Source organism: Capra hircus, chromosome 7 (genome assembly GCF_001704415.2).
Source record: "Capra hircus breed San Clemente chromosome 7, ASM170441v1, whole genome shotgun sequence".
NCBI classification, from domain to species: domain Eukaryota; kingdom Metazoa; phylum Chordata; class Mammalia; order Artiodactyla; family Bovidae; genus Capra; species Capra hircus.
In genome coordinates, this window is record NC_030814.1 from 56,863,267 (window position 1) to 56,879,440 (window position 16,174).

The following is a 16,174-nucleotide window of genomic DNA, read 5'->3' on the forward strand; positions in this document are numbered from 1 at the left end:
GTTCCAGTTTTGTGTTTGTTTTTTTTTTTTAAGGAATCTCCACACTGTTCTCCATAGTGGCTGTACTAGTGTGCATTCCCACCAACAGTGTAAGAGGGTTCCCTTTTCTCCACACCCTCTCTAGCATTTATTGCTTGTAGACTTTTGGATAGCAGCCATTCTGACTGGCATGAAATGGTACCTCATTGTGGTTTTGATTTGCATTTCTCTGATAATGTGTGATGTTGAGCATCTTTTCATGTGTTTGTTACAGCTGTATGTCTTCTTTGGAGAAAAGTCTGTTTAGTTCTTTGGCCCATTTTTTGATTGGGTCGTTTATTTTTCTGGAATTGAGCTGCAGGAGTTGCTTGTATATTTTTGAGATTAATTCTTTGTCAGTTGCTTCATTTGCTATTATTTTCTCCCATTCTGAAGGCTGTCTTTTCACCTTGCTTATAGTTTCCTTTGTTGTGCAGAAGCTTTTAATTTTAATTAGGTCCCGTTTGTTTATTTTTGCTTTTATTTCCAATATTCTGGAAGGTGGGTCATAGAGGATCCTGCTGTGATTTATGTCAGAGAGTGTTTGCCTATGTCTCCTCTAGGAGTTTTATAGTTTCTGGTCTTATGCGTAGATCTTTAATCCATTTTGAGTTTATTTTTGTGTATAGTGTTAGAAAGCGTTCTAGTTTCATTCTTTTACAAGTGGTTGACCAGTTCCCCCAGCACCACTTGTTAAAGAGATTGTCTTTTCTCCACTGCATGTTCTTGCCTCCTTTGTCAAAGATAAGGTGTCCATAGGTGTGTGGATTTATCTCTGGGCTATCTATTTTATTCCATTGATCTATATTTCTGTCTTTGTGCCAGTCCCATACTGTCTTGATGACTGTGGCTTTGTAGTAGAGCCTGAAGTCAGGCAGGTTGATTCCTCCAGTTCCATTCTTCTTTCTCAAGATTGCTTTGGCTATTTGAGGTTTTCTTGTATTTCCATACAAATTGTGAAATTATTTGTTCTAGCTCTGTGAAAAATACCATTGGTAGCTTGAAAGGGATTGCATTGACTCTATAGATTGCTTTGGGTAGTATACTCATTTTCACTATATTGATTCTTCCAATACATGAACACGGTATATTTCTCCATCTATTAGTGTTCTCTTTGATTTCTTTCAACAGTGTTTTATAGTTTTCTACATATAGGTATTTTGTTTCTTTAGGTAGATATATTCGTAAATATTTTATTCTTTTCGTTGCAATGGTAAATGGAATTGTTTCCTTAATTTCTCTATTTTCGCATTACTAGTGTATAGGAATGCAAGGGATTTCTGTGTGTTGATTTTACATCCTGCAACTTTACTATATTCATTGATTAGCTCTAGTAATTTTCTGGTGAATCTTTAGGGTTTTCTATGTAGAGAATCATGTCATCTGCAAACAGTGAGAGTTTTACTTCTTTTCCAACTTGGATTCCTTTTATTTCTTTTTCTGCTCTGATTGCTGTGGCCAAAACTTCCAAAACTAGGTTGAATAGCAGTGGTGAGAGTGAGCACCCTTGTCTTGTTCCTGACTTTAGGGGAAATGCTTTCAATTTTTCACCATTGAGGATAATGTTTGCTGTGGGTTTGTCATATATAGCTTTTATTATGTTGAGGTATACTCCTTCTATTCCTGCTTTCTGGAGGGTTTCTATCATAAATGGATGTTGAATTTTGTCAAAGGCTTTCTCTGCATCTATTGAGATAATCATATGGCTTTTATTTTTCAATTTGTTAATGTGGTGTATTACATTGATTGATTTGTGGATATTGAAGAATCCTTGCATCCCTGGGATAAAGCCCACTTGGTCATGATGTATGACCTTTTTAATGTGCTGTTGGATTCTGATTGTTAGAATTTTGTTAAGGATTTTTGCATCTATGTTCATCAGTGATATTGGCCTGCAGTTTTCTTTTTTGTGGTATCTTTGTCAGGTTTTGGTATTAGGGTGATGGTGGCCTCATAGAATGAGTTTGGAAGTTTATGCTCCTCTGCAATTTTCTGGAAGAGTTTGAATAGGATAGGTGTTAGCTCTTCTCTAAATTTTTGGTAGAATTCAGCTTTGAAGCCTTCTGGACCTGGGCTTTTGTTTGCTGGAAGATTTCTGATTACAGTTTCAATTTCCATGCTTGTGATAAATCTGTTAAGATTTTCTATTTCTTCCTGGTTCAGGTTTGGAAAGTTGTACTTTCTAAGAATTTGTCCATTTCTTCCACGTTGTCCATTTTATTGGCATACAATTGCTGATAGTAGTCTCTTATGATCCTCTGTATTTCTGTGTTGTCTGTTGTGATCTCTCCATTTTCATTTCTAACTTTATTGATTTTATTTTTCTCCCCTTGCTTCTTGATGAGTCTGGCTAATGGTTTGTCAATTTTAGTTATCTTCTCAAAGAACCAGCTTCTGGCTTTGTTGATGTTTGCTAAGGTCTCTTTTGTTTCTTTTTGCATGTATTTCTGCCCTAATTTTTAAGATTTCTTTCCTTCTATTAACTCTGGGGTTCTCCATTTCTTCCTTTTCTAGTTGCGTTAGGTGTAGAGTTAGGTTATTTATTTGACTTTTTTCTTGTTTCTTGAGGTATGCCTGTATTGCTATGAACCTTCCCCTTAGCACTGTTTTTACAGTGTCTCATGGGTTTTGAGTTTTTGTGTTTTCATTTTCATTCGTTTCTATACATATTTCTTTATTTCTTTTTTGATTTCTGTGATTTGTTGGTTATTCAGCAGCGTGTTGTTCAGCCTCCATATGTTGAAATTTTTAATAGTTTTTCTCCTGTAATTGACATCTAATCTTACTGCATTGTAGTCAGAAAAGATGCTTGGAATGATTTCAACTTTTTTGAATTTACCAAGGCTAGATTTATGGCCCAGGATGTAATCAGTCTTGGAGAAGGTTCCGTGTGTGCTTGAGAAAAAGGTGAAATTCATTGTGTTGGGGTGAAATGTCCTAGAGATATCAAAAAGGTCTAACTGGTCTATTGTATCATTTAAAGTTTGTGTTTCCTTGTTAATTTTCTGTTTAGTTGATCTATCCATAGGTATCAGTTCAGTTCAGTTCAGTCACACAGTCGTGTCTGACTTTTTGAGACCCCATGAATCACAGCACGCCAGGCCTCTCTGTCCATCACCAACTCCCAGAGTTCACTCAGACTCACGTCCATCAAGTCACTGATGCCATCTAGCCATCTCATCCTCTGTCGTCCCCTTCTCCTCCTGCCCCCAATCCCCCCAGCATCAGAGTCTTTTCCAATCAGTCAACTCTTCACATGAGGTGGCCAAAGTACTGGAGTTTCAGCTTTAGCATCAGTCCTTCCAAAGAAATCCCAGGGCTGATCTCCTTCAGGATGGACTGGTTGGATCTCCTTGCAGTCCAAGGGACTCTCAAGAGTCTTCTCCAACACCACAGTTCAAAAGCATCAATTCTTCGGTGCTCAGCCTTCTTCACAGTCCAACTCTCACATCCATACATGACCACTGGAAAAACCATAGCCTTGACTAGACGGACCTTAGTCAGCAAAGTAATGTCTCTGCTTTTTAATATGCTATCTAGGTTGGTCATAACTTTTCTTCCAAGGAGTAAGCGTCTTTTAATTTCATGGCTGCAGTCATCATCTGCAGTGATTTTGGAGCCCCCAAAAATAAAGTCTGACACTGTTTCTACTGTTTCCCCATCTATTTCCCATGAAGTGATGGGACCGGATGCCATGATCTTCGTTTTCTGAATGTTGAGCTTGAAGCCAACTTTTTCACTCTCCTCTTTCACGTTCATCAAGAGGCTTTTTAGTTCCTCTTCACTTTCTGCCATAAGGGTGATATCATCTGCATATCTGAGGTTATTGAGATTTCTCCCAGCAATCTTGATTCCAGCTTGTGTTTCTTCCAGTCCAGCGTTTTTCATGATGTACTCTGCATAGAAGTTAAATAAGCAGGGTGACAATATACAGCCTTGATGTACTCCTTTTCCTATTTGGAACCAGTCTGTTGTTCCATGTCCAGTTCTAACTGTTGCTTCCTCACCTGCATACAGATTTCTCAAGAGGCAGGTCAGATGGTCTGGTATTCCCATCTCTTTCAGAATTTTCCACAGTTGATTGTGATCCACGCAGTCAAAGGCTTTGGCATAGTCAATAAAGCAGAAATAAATATTTTTCTGGAACTCTCTTGCTTTTTCCATGATCCAGAGGATGTTGGCAATTTGATCTCTGGTTCCTTTGCTTTTTCTAAATCCAGCTTGAACATCAGGAAGTTCACGGTTCACATATTGCTGAAGCCTGGCTTGGAGAATTTTGAGCATTACTTTACTAGCATGTGACATGCGTGCAATTGTGCAGTAGTTTAAGCATTCTTTGGCATTGCCTTTCTTTGGATTGGAACGAAAACTGACCTTTTCCAGTCCTGTGGTCACTGCTGAGTTTTCCAAATTTGTTGGCATATTGAGTACAGCACTTTCACAGCATCATCTTTCAGGATTTGAAATAGCTCCACTGGAATTCCATCACCTCCACTAGCTTTGTTCATAGTGATGCTTTCTAAGGCCCACCTGACTCCACATTCCAGGATGTCTGGTTCTAGATGAGTGATCACACCATTGTGATTATCCGGGTCATGAAGATCTTTTTTGTACAGTTCTTCTGTATAAGAGTGGGGTATTAAAGTCTCCCACTATTATTGTGTTATTGTTAATTTCCCCTTTCATACTTGCTAGCATTTGTCTTACATATTGCACTGCTCCTATGTTGGGTGCATATATATTTATAATTGTTATATCTTCTTCTTGGATTGATCCTTTGATCGTTATGTAATGTCCTTCTTTGTCTCTTTTCAAAGCCTTTGTTTTAAAGTCTATTTTATCTGATATGAGTATTGCTGCTCCAGCTTTCCTTTGGTCTCTATTTGCATGGAATATCTTTTTTCAGCCCTTCACTTTCAGTCTGTATGTGTCCCTTGTTTCAAGGTGGGTCTCTTGTAGACAACATATATAGGGGTCTTGTTTTTGTATCCATTCAGCCAGTCTTTGTCTTTTGGTTGGGGCATTCAACTCATTTATGTTTACGATAATTATTGATAAGTATGATCCTGTTGCCATTTACTTTATTGTTTTGGGTTCAAGTTTATACACCCTTTCTGTGTTTCCTGTCTAGAGAAGATCCTTTAGCATTTGTTGGAGAGTTGGTTTGGTGGTGCTAAATTCTCTCAGCTTTTGCTTGTCTGTAAAGCTTTTGATTTCTCCTTCATATTTGAATGAGATCCTTGCCCGGTACAGGAATCTGGGCTGTAGGTTATTTTCTTTCATCACTTTAAGTATGTCCTGTCATTCCCTCCTGGCCTGAAGAGTTTCTATTGAAAGATCAGCTATTATCCTTATGGGAATCCCTTTGTGTGTTATTAGTTGTTTTTCCCTTGCTGCTTTTAATATTTGTTCTTTGTGTTTGATCTTTGTTAATTTGATAAATATGTGTCTTGGGGTGTTTCGCCTTGGGTTTATCCTGTTTGGGACTCTCTGGGTTTCTTGGACTTGGGTGATTATTTCCTTCCCCATTTTAGGGAAGTTTTCAACTATTATCTCCTCAAGTATTTTCTCATGGTCTTTCTTTTTGTCTTCTTCTTCTGGGACTCCTATGACTCAAATGTTGGGGCATTTAACATTGTCCCAGAGGTCTCTGAGATTGTCCTCATTTCTTTTAATTTGTTTTTCTTTTTTCCTCTCAGTTTCATTTATTTCTACCATTCTATCTTCTACCTCACTTATCCTAACTTCTGCTTCCATTATTCTACTGTTGGCTCCCTCCAGAGTTTTTTTTATCTCATTTATTGCATTATTCACTATATATTGACTCTTTTTTATTTCTTCTAGGTCCTTGTTAAACCTTTCTTGCATCTTCTCAATCCTTGTCTCCAGGCTATTTATCTGTAACTCCATTTTGTTTTCAAGATTTTGGATCATTTTCACTATCATTATTCAGAATTCTTTATCAGTTAGATTCCCTAATTCTTCCTCTCTTGTTTGGTTTAGTGGGCATTTGCTGACTAAGGTCCATCTAGTCAAGGCTATGGTTTTTCCAGTAGTCATGTATGGATGTGAGAGTTGGACTGTGAAGAAGGCTGAGCACTGGAGAATTGATGCTTTTGAACTGTGGTGTTGGGGAAGACTCTTGAGAGTCCCTTGGACTGCAAGGAGGTCCAACCAGTCCATTCTAAAGGAGTTCAGCCCTGGGATTTCTTTGGAAGGAATGATGCTAAAGCTGAAACTCCAGTACTTTGGCCACCTCACGCAAAGAGTTGACTCATTGGAAAAGACTCTGATGTTGGAAGGGATTGGGGGCAGGAGGAGAAGGGGACGACAGAGGATGAGATGGCTGGATGGCATCACTGACTTGGTGGACTTAAGTCTGAGTGAACTCTGGGAGTTGGTGATGGACAGGGAGGCCTGGCATGCTGCAATTCATGGGGTCTCAAAGAGTCGGACACGACTGAGCGACTGAACTGAACTGAACTGATCCTGTTCCTTTACCTGCTGGGTATTTCTCTGCCTCTTCATCTTGTTTATATTGCTGTGTTTGGGGTGGCCTTTCCATATTCTGGCAGTTTGTGGAGTTCTTTATTGTGGAGTTTCCTCAGTGTGGGTGGGGTTGGACAGGTGGCTTGTCAAGATTTCCTGGTTAGGGAAGCTTGTGTCGGTGTTCTGGTGGGTGGAGCTGGATTTCTTCTCTCTGGAGTGCAATGAAGTGTCCAGTAATGAGTTATGAGATGTCAATGGGTATGGAGTGACTTTGGGCAGCCTGTGTATTGAAGCTCAGGGCTATGTTCCTGTGTTGCTGGAGAATTTGTGTGGTATGTCTTGCTCTGGAACTTGTTGGCCCTTGGTGGTGCTTGGTTTCAGTGTAGGTATGGAGGCATTTGATGAGCTCCCATTGCTTAATGTTCCCTGGAGTCAGGAGTTCTCTGGTGTTCTCAGGATTTGGACTTCGGCCTCCTGCCTCTGGTTTTCAGTCTTATTCTTACAGTAGCCTCAAGACTTCTCCATCTATACAGCACCAATGATAAAACATTTTGGCTAAAGATGAAAAGTTTCTCCACAGTGAGGGACACCCAGAGAGGTTCACAGAGTTACATGGAGAAGAGAAGAGGGAGGAGGAAGACAGAGGTGACCAGGAGGAGAAGAGGGGGAATCAAAAGAGGAGAGAGCAAGCTGCCAGTAATCACTTCCGTATGTGCACTCCACAAACTGGACCGCTCAGAGATGTTCATGTAGTTATACAGAGAAGAGAAGAGGGAGGAAGGAGACAGAGGTGGCCAGGAGGATAAAGGGGGGAATCAAAAGGAGAAAGACAGATCCAGCCAGTAATCAATTCCCTAAGTGTTCTCCACAGTCTGGAACACACAGAGATTCACAGAGTTGGGTAGAGAAGAGAAGGGGGAGGGGGCAGATAGAGGTGACCTGGTGGATGAAAAGGAGAGTCCAAAGAGGGAGAGGGCAGTCAAGCCAGTAATCTTGCTCCCAAGTAAAAAGGGGTACTGAAGATTGGGCTCTTAAAGGTACAAAGTAACAAGTACCAAAAAGCAAAGATTAAAAATCTAGAGTAGAGGTTGGAGTCTCAAAAATACAGTATTAAAGAAAAAAAAACAAAGTCACAAAAATTATAAAATATATATATATACATATATATGAAGTTTGCTTTAAAAATAGGGTCTTTTTTTGCAAAATAATAGTAGGTTATAAAAATAAAAATTAAAGGAGTAATAGAGGACTTAAAAATTTAAAAATTTTTTTTATTTTTTTAAAGAATGATAATAGTAAAAATATATCTAGGACTTTCTCTGGTGTTGTTATGGTCACTGTGGGGTCAGTTCATTTTCAGATAGTTCCTTGATCTGGCTTATACTTCTAAAGATCTATAGGCCCCTTCCTATGTAGTCGGTGCTAACTACAGGGTTTTAATCTATTGCACCTGTCACTTCCAAGGCGGTTCCCTCTGCTTTAGCTTCTTCTGTTTGCTGGTCTCTTCAGTGTCTAATTTCTGCCCTGACACAAGGGGGTGGTGGTGGACACTTTTTAACGCTCACTTGTTCAGTCGTGCTGTGGGGAGGAAGGAACACTGCAAACAAACATCACCGGCGTGTGTGGGGAGTGCTCGCAGTGTTTCAGGCCCACTGGGTTTGGCTCTGCTCACGACATGTGTGCTTTCCCTGTCTACACTGCTCAGGCTCTAGGTTGCTCTGCCAGGAACTGTCTAAGGCCAGCCCTGGGTTGTATGCACTTCCCAGGTCTAAGCCGCTCAGGTTCAGATACTCGGGTACTCCTCAAAGGCACAGATTCGGTTGGGCCTGCGTTTTGTGCCCTTTCCAGGTCCGAGCAGCTCAGGTCCGAGCAGCTCAGGTGATCAAGTGTTTGGCAAGCGCGGTTGCTGAGACTTATTGCCTCCTCCGTCCCTGCTGCTCGATTTTCTGGGTGTACAACCAGTGCACCTTCTCAGGCAGATGTCGACCATCCAGAATCTCATGAAGTCTTGGTTAGCAATGAAGCCTGCTTGCAGTTTGGTAGATGATGCCTCTCTGGGGCCGTGATAGCCCCCTTCTGGCTCTGGCTGCCCTCGACTTCCTGTCTCCGGAGGGGGAATGGGCTGGTCCGAGGCCGGCTAGCTCTAGTCAGTCCTTTGTTCTGTGAGCGGGCCTGGCAGTGTCTTAAGTTAGGGCTTGTTGCGGGGTAGCTATCCCACAGTCTGGTTTGCTATCTCAAGTTAGTTCCCTCAGATTGCCCTTAGGGCATTCAGGCCTGGTCCTTACTCTAAGCAATGCAGCCCGCACCTCCCTGCCCAGCCCTCTACTTGTTAGTGGTGGATGCAGGCGTCTGCACTGCTTCTCTGCTGGGAGTTACATTGGGCACATAATCTGTGGGGTTTAATTATTTATTTATTTTTCCTCCCGGTTATGTTGCCCTCTGAGGTTCCAAGGCTCGCCACAGACTCGCCAGTGAGAGTGCTTCCTGATGTTTGGAAACCTCTCTTTTTTAAGACTCCCTTCCTGGGACATATCTCCATCCCTACCTCTTTTGTCTCTCTTTTTATCTTTTATATTTTTTCCTACCTCCTTTTGAAGACAATGGACTGCTTTTCTGGATGCCTGATGTCCTCTGCCGGCATTCAGAAATAGTTTTGTGGAATTTACTCAGCGTTCAAACGTTCTTTTGATGAATTTGTGGGCGAGAAAGTGGTCTCCCCGTCCTACTCCTCCGCCATCTTAGGGCCACCTCTGAAAAAATTATTTTAAATTAAGCATTCAGTTGCAACTGACCTAGAACACATTAGGCTTCGACCAGTTCAACATAACCACCTAGCCCTCTCTCCTAGAGGTCAGGTCACACTTGTAAACTTTCTAAGTAATGTTATGAATACTATGCTCATTTAACCCTTCAGACAGTTGAAGGGTTAAATCTGACGTAGGCAGCAGGGTGGGGATTGTTAGAGGAAACATCTTGGAAGAAGTTAATGACTCGCCCAGGCTCCCAGAGACAATTTGAGCATAGCTAGAGCTGTACAGTGTTCCTTACTCTCTCACACTGAAAAGTGACTGTTGTATTCCTGGGTAAGAGCATATACTTAACATCCTATTCATACGTCAGAGCTCAGATTCTCTTCCAGAGACTACAGCTAACAAAATATGTCAGACTTAATATGAATGTTCCAATAGGCTTGGTGTTCTCCTCACTTTGGTTGTCACTGTTAAGTCGAGAAAATCTCCCCAGGGCCCCAAATCCCAGAGAGCTGGGCGAAGCACATGACAAAAGACCATTGGGCTTGGTCTTTTCCATCTCCCAACATACACAGAGATAACTCCCTTCCCTGACAGCCAACAAAAAGATTATAGTAAGCAGGAGCAGGGCTTATAAATTTCCATTATGCTCTATGCCTGATTTCACAGTTAATGGATTCATTTATTAGAGCAATTTGTGAAAATCCCCAAGGGTCTGGGAAGGCTGCTGCCTAATGGTTTTATCGCGTCATATACTTTCTTCACACCTGTCCCTTTAACACTTACTGGATTGGCAAGGAACTTTGGACCAACCACTACTAAAAATACAAGTAAACTCTAAACAAAGCAAAAAGAGGAGGGGCATTTCATGCCTCTGGAGTTTCCTTCACCAAAAAAAATATTTCATTTTTGTATGTTTTACAGCTGATTCATATATGCCACTGTCACAGCCTACCAAATTCACATTGAACTCAAGGCTTATTTTCAGGGATCAGCAAATCACCTTCAGATTTCAGGTATGGATTTGAACTGAAGGGTGATGGGAGCAATCTTAAGTCAATGCAGCCACACTGTCACTGCACCTCTTACTGGGTGGAGCAGGCACAGAGCAGAGGTGGGGGGTTGTATAACCCCAGGCTGCAATGCAAACCAGAGGGAAGGGGTGCCTGGCCTCTGGCAGAGGCCCTATCTGGGTAGAGTTGCAGTGATAAAGCCCAGGCTTCATGGCTTAACACATATATGAATGTTAGAGCATAAGTAGAAATCTTGGCCAGAACTGAGGCCTCCAACCTTGGCCAGACTTTTGAGGGTCCCTTGACTTCAAGGAGATCCAACCAGTCCATTCTGAAGGAGATCAACCCTGGGATTTCTTTGGAAGGAATGATGCTAAAGCTGAAGCTCCAGTACTTTGGCCACCTCATGCAAAGAGTTGACTCATTGGAAAAAACTCTGATGCTGGGAGAGATTGAGGGCAGGAGGAGAAGGGGACAACCCAGGATGAGATGGCTGGATGGCATCATGGACTCAATGGACGTGAGTCTGAGTGAACTCCGGGAGATGGTGATGGACAGGGAGGCCTGGAGTGCTGTGATTCATGGGGTCGCAAAGAGTCGGATACGACTGAGCGACTGAACTGAACTGAACTGTCCCCTTCATCCCAATGGGATGGAAGCAACAATGTAAATGAGTAGAGCCAAATTCACATGCAACACTTAGAAACCAACTTAATGGAGACTCCTAATGGGTGCCAGATCCAGAACAGAGGCCATCCTCACCACAGCAACTGCTACATGACCAGGGCTCATGGGGACCTCCCTTTGAGAAAATCCAGGGACAGCAAGAAACAAAATTCTACCTAAGATGGAGAATACAAATGACTATTTGTATAGTGAAATGGCCACCACTAGTATATAGTTATTGTCTCCTGTACCTAATTAAGTACTAGGTGCTTGACAAGAAGACTGATAGAACAAAAAGTATGGATTATCTCTTAGCTGTAATTTAAGGAACAAGGATCTGGTCAGTGTTCTATGCTGATGACAGGTGATGGGTGAAAATGCCCATGTTTGGAAACACTGAATTGCTTTACATCAGAGGGGATTCCAGAATTGTGTGTAATGGGGAAGAGGAGGGAGAGGGACATTGAGAGGTTGGGAGGAAACAGGGCTGAGTACAGAGACAGAGGTAGGCACAGAGACTCAGAGCCTTGTGGATAAAGAGAGTTTTGGAAAAGAGAGTGAGGTTTTGTGAAGGGAATGCATGAACTCTGCCATCTGCCCTGTGGAACTGATGTATATGAAATTAATTTTCCATCTGTTATTGTACTATGTGAAAAGGATCAGACAGAGCTTTGCCTTATGTGAAGGAGACATTTGGAGGTGATCTGACTTTAAAGATAGTTTACATGGTGTATGCAAAACTCTGAGGATCCTTGGAGGGACTTCAAACCATAGCCCATGTGGCTGCAGATTGGAAGAGATGTACCAGACACATTAAAATGCCTGGAGCAGAGGAACATGTGGAGGTTTCTAACATGAACTCTAATTCCAAAGTCACCAGGACAAATCATCCAAATTGCTGTCTTGATTTCTGTTGGAATTACCTTCTATGCGAGCAGCTCCCTGAAGCCACTCCAGGGACGGCTGGACGGCTGGAAGGGGAATGTGAGGGATGTAGGAGACTGGCTGGCCTTCTGTTAAGTTCACAGGGCTCCTAACACCTGGTGACATGGGTTCTCCAGGGAATGACAACATGTATGGGGGCAAAAGTGGAGGCTGTTGGTGGTGACAGCCAATACCTGGGTTACAGATGAGTAACAATGAATGATTAGGTCATGGGGGCAGATGTACGTGCCACGCTATGAGTAAAACCCCCACTTCTGCTAATAACACTGTGCTATCACTGAAGTCACTTAATACTGTCATGGTAATGAAGGGCAAGTTGGGGCTTTCTTTCAACAGACCCCTTTAGAGGCTCACTTACTAGCTGTTGAGACAGGCCATGAGCAGCTATAAGCTTTGGTTTCACCTTATAAAAAATTTGAGGATAATATCAGTGTCTGCCTCAATGACATAAGTTAACTTCTAGCCCATAATATGTTAACAATGATGCTGATGATCACTAGTATTATAAGGCTGCTTGGTAATCAATGTGTACAATTGGCATCTACTCACTCTTATAAGATGAAATTCCCACGGTGGTTTTCTGGTCTCTTCTTCACCTCTTTCTTGTGCAGTCCTTGTAGTAAGCACTGATCCAGTCTTCTAAATGGTGGAGCAAGGAGATATTTTAAAATACTAAAGTTTATCAGCTTTGTTTTTTAGTTCGTAGAGGGCCACTGATGTGTTTGTACACTGATAATACAAACTTGTGTAGAGTGGGTCCACTAATCCATTTGTACACTGATAATCTAAATTTGTGTATAGTGGGTTCACTAATGCATTTCTACATATATGCATTTCCGATAATATAATTTGTGTATAGTGGGTATACATAGCATTAGAGGGTCATAGAAGGTCATACAATGGTTTCTGTGTCATAAGACTTCTCATTAGGAAGTAATTAGGGTGAAGGTAGTCTTTGTACCAGGGATAGACTACTGTCTTCCCTGTGTAATCCGAGGATGTACAGGAAGCTGTGGATGCAGGCGACAGCCAGCAGAACCTTCAAAATATTCCACCCCATAAAATTTCCTTTGGCACAGTGATGGCCCTTTAAAAACCCCACCTAACACCTCCACGTGCCTACTTCTCCACTTCTGGTTCCGTTCCCACCAGCAAACCCATAATTTTCCTTTACACATTAACTGTTGGCTAGTTCGGAAACACTCCACCCCACCCCAGCCCACCCCACCCCTTCCCCCATGGGTCTCGCGTGCCCAGGCTCCCTGGGCTATCTCTGTACACAGGCCTCAGCACCTGGGCAAAACAGTGGGAGGGTGGAGGGCACAACCTTGGTGCCGGCCTCTTGGCTTTTGTGGGTTTCAGCCAGACCCTGAGTGTTATTTTAGTGCAACTTTGGTGTTTAATTTGAGGATGTGTGTGGATCAGAAGGAGGGACCAAAACACTATTTTTTTTTCCATCCACCAAAATGATCAAATTTGATATTCCAAAAAACGCACAGCCTGGTCCAGAGCTGTGTCCAATTGGGAAGTGGGAAATGACTGAAAATCCCTCCCCTGCCGGGGACCATCATTCCTTAACCACTGGCCACTGCGCAGGCTTGTTTACTGTGGGCAGCACCTGGGCAGTCTGTGGTTTCCGCCCACCCAGAAGCCGATGCCCTGAGGCTCTCCTTGCCTTCTTGAAAGTGCACACAGCACCTTCGCTGGAAGAACATACTACAGGGTTGTTTAATTTCTTACAGCCTTGAAACAGCCACAACCAGCAGCTGCTGAGCCATGGCTGAAGGAGAAACCACAACCTTCAGGGCCCTGACTGAGAAGTTTAACCTGCCTCTAGGCAATTACAAGAAGCCCAAGCTCCTCTATTGCAGCAACGGGGGCTACTTCCTGAGAATCCTCCCAGATGGCAAAGTGGATGGGACGAAGGACAGGAGCGACCAGCACAGTAAGCATCCATCTCACATTTCTGGTATCTTCCTTAGTCAGGGATGGGAGAAGGGAGAATAGCTAAGGGCTGCAACCCATTCTCCAAGATTCTTTTCAGACATGACATACAGACACAGGGGTAACAAGGTACAGAGGGTCTGGGTGTGGAGAACGGGGAGTTGTGAGGGCAACAGCCTGCCTAAAGGAGTCTGATTTCAAGAGTTTAAGAGGACTCTCTGTTGACCTAACATACTTGCTGTGAGTCAGACTGGCTGCCAATGTTCAACTGTTCCAGATTCCTGTAAGCAGCGAGAAGCCTGGTCCCCAAGGCTAGTCAGGGCCCGTCTCACTCCATGACAGGAAGGGCCACATGGAGCAGGGGCAATAAACTCCCAACAGACAAGGGCTCAATTTCAAGTTAACCGATTCTCCAGGTTATGTTTCCATTGGGCTTGATTTGTGAGATCCTAGTTCACAATCGTAGTCTTACACATCATTAATTATGCTGCTCTCGCTCTGCATATCATGCAGACGTGGCTGCGGTAACTGGGAGGGGTAAAGTCATTCACCAGACCTTATAGAAACAGGAGAGTAGGAGCGATTTGAGCCAAAGGCTGAGTATCTCCTCCGGGCTTTCCTGCCATCCCTGCTCTCAGATGGTGTTGATAAATGGCGGCATAACTTTGGAGAAAAGACTCTCCTTGACTAAGAAAAAAATCCCTCCCTTCTGCTTTGGTATTCCTGGCAGTGATGTGTATGTTTGATACGAGGTGTCTGGGTTCTACTGTGATGTCACTGGGGATTCCCTGAGCCCCACCAAATCATTAGATGTTGGAGCAGAGCCAAAAGTTAGATCTGGTCCCTGCTCAGAGGGTCTGAGGGGTCAAACGTGTCATGAACCAAGGGAAGGAAAGTATGGATGAAATCAGGAGATACAGAATAGCACAGGTAGAATTTAAGGTTGTGCAGGATGGCTTTGAAATGAGATACAGAACACTGGCTTTGATGTGATGGTAGTCTTTATTATTGATTTGATTTACACCAAAGGTTAGGGCTTCCCAGGTGGTACCTGTGGTAAAGAACTCACCTGCCAATGCAGGAGACTCAAGAGATATGGGTTTGATCCCTGGGTTGGAAAGATCCCCTGGAGGAGGGCATGGCAACCCCTCTAGTATTCTTGCCTGGAAAATCCCATGGACAGAGGAGCCTGGCAGGCTATGGTCCATAGGGTCGCAAAGAGCTGGACACAACTGCAGCAACTTAGCATGCATGTACATACACCAAAGGCTGCAGGCACTAGGCACAAATGGTCACCCCAGTGGTGCCCACTCTCCATCCACAGAAGCACAGATGATGGGGGCGGGAGCTAGCATTTACCAACCAGGTGGCACTGTCCCTTCCCTCTCACCCACCAAGCAGACGCTTGCAATGAGAAGCAGGAAGTTTGGGGCTGACCGCTGCAGGGTCAGCTTAGTTTTAATGGCTTGTCTTCAGATGGACTTTCGAATGCCTATACTTGATGAAAAATACGTGCCAGAGTATAGCAATAAAGAGACTTCTGAGTATGTCACACATACACACAGGCAATGTTCACTGCAAATAAATGGACTCAGACTTCAATCTGTCGTGTTGTATCAGGCAAGCTACACAATTTGTGTGATCTGCCTCACACAACATAAAGGGAACAAGCTGTAATTTCTGGAAGGTTTTAAACATTTCTAGTAAGTCTTATCAGTTTTTTGAACCAACGAGAATGTTCTCTGGTCTTCCGCATCCCAGAGGAAAAGACAACCTTGGTGATGTATTCTATGGGGTTAAGCTGGCTCTTCTGGGAAACCTTAAATTCTGGGGTCACAGGAGGCTACAATTACAATTCCAAGTACTAGAATTTCTGTACACAGGGCATGTGACTTCACTGTTAACATTATAGTCTGCACTCTGGGTACAGAATGTGGGACAACTTCTGCAGAGTGCTGCAAATTCAGCTGCCTGACCTGAGATGTCAGAAGCCCTGAAGGGCAGCATACAGTGGCACAGGAGTCTGTATGAGGAGGTCGACACAAGAGTGATGGTGGATTAATTACTTCCCAAGTGAACTCAGGCTAGTTATGTAACTGTTCTGGCCTTACTTTTCTCCACTGTAAAATAAGAGCAATATTACTTGCCTCCCAAGTTTCTTGGGCGGGTTACATGAGACAATGTAGCGAAAATTCTTGGCACGGCCTCTTGACCGACAGTAACAGCTCCCCATATGTTGGTTCATGTTGCTACTGTCATCACCACTATCACCGTCACTACCACCACCAAGATTTCCACGCACTCAACACAGCACATGGAACACAGGATAGCCCTTAACGACCCTCCCTA

The 16,174-nt window shown here is 43.1% G+C and overlaps 1 protein-coding gene across 4 annotated transcripts in view; it reads left to right on the top strand.

Moving 5' to 3' along the window:
* Positions 1 to 16,174, top strand: part of FGF1 (fibroblast growth factor 1) — a 112,710-nt gene that overhangs the window by 75,770 nt on the left and 20,766 nt on the right. For all 4 annotated transcript variants that reach the window (XM_005683084.3, XM_018050210.1, XM_005683082.3 and 1 more), the window contains one exon: positions 13,624 to 13,826. In XM_005683084.3, coding sequence (XP_005683141.2) covers positions 13,658 to 13,826 — 169 coding nt within the window. In that variant the 5' untranslated portion in view covers positions 13,624 to 13,657. The remainder of the gene's footprint in view (positions 1 to 13,623; positions 13,827 to 16,174) is intronic.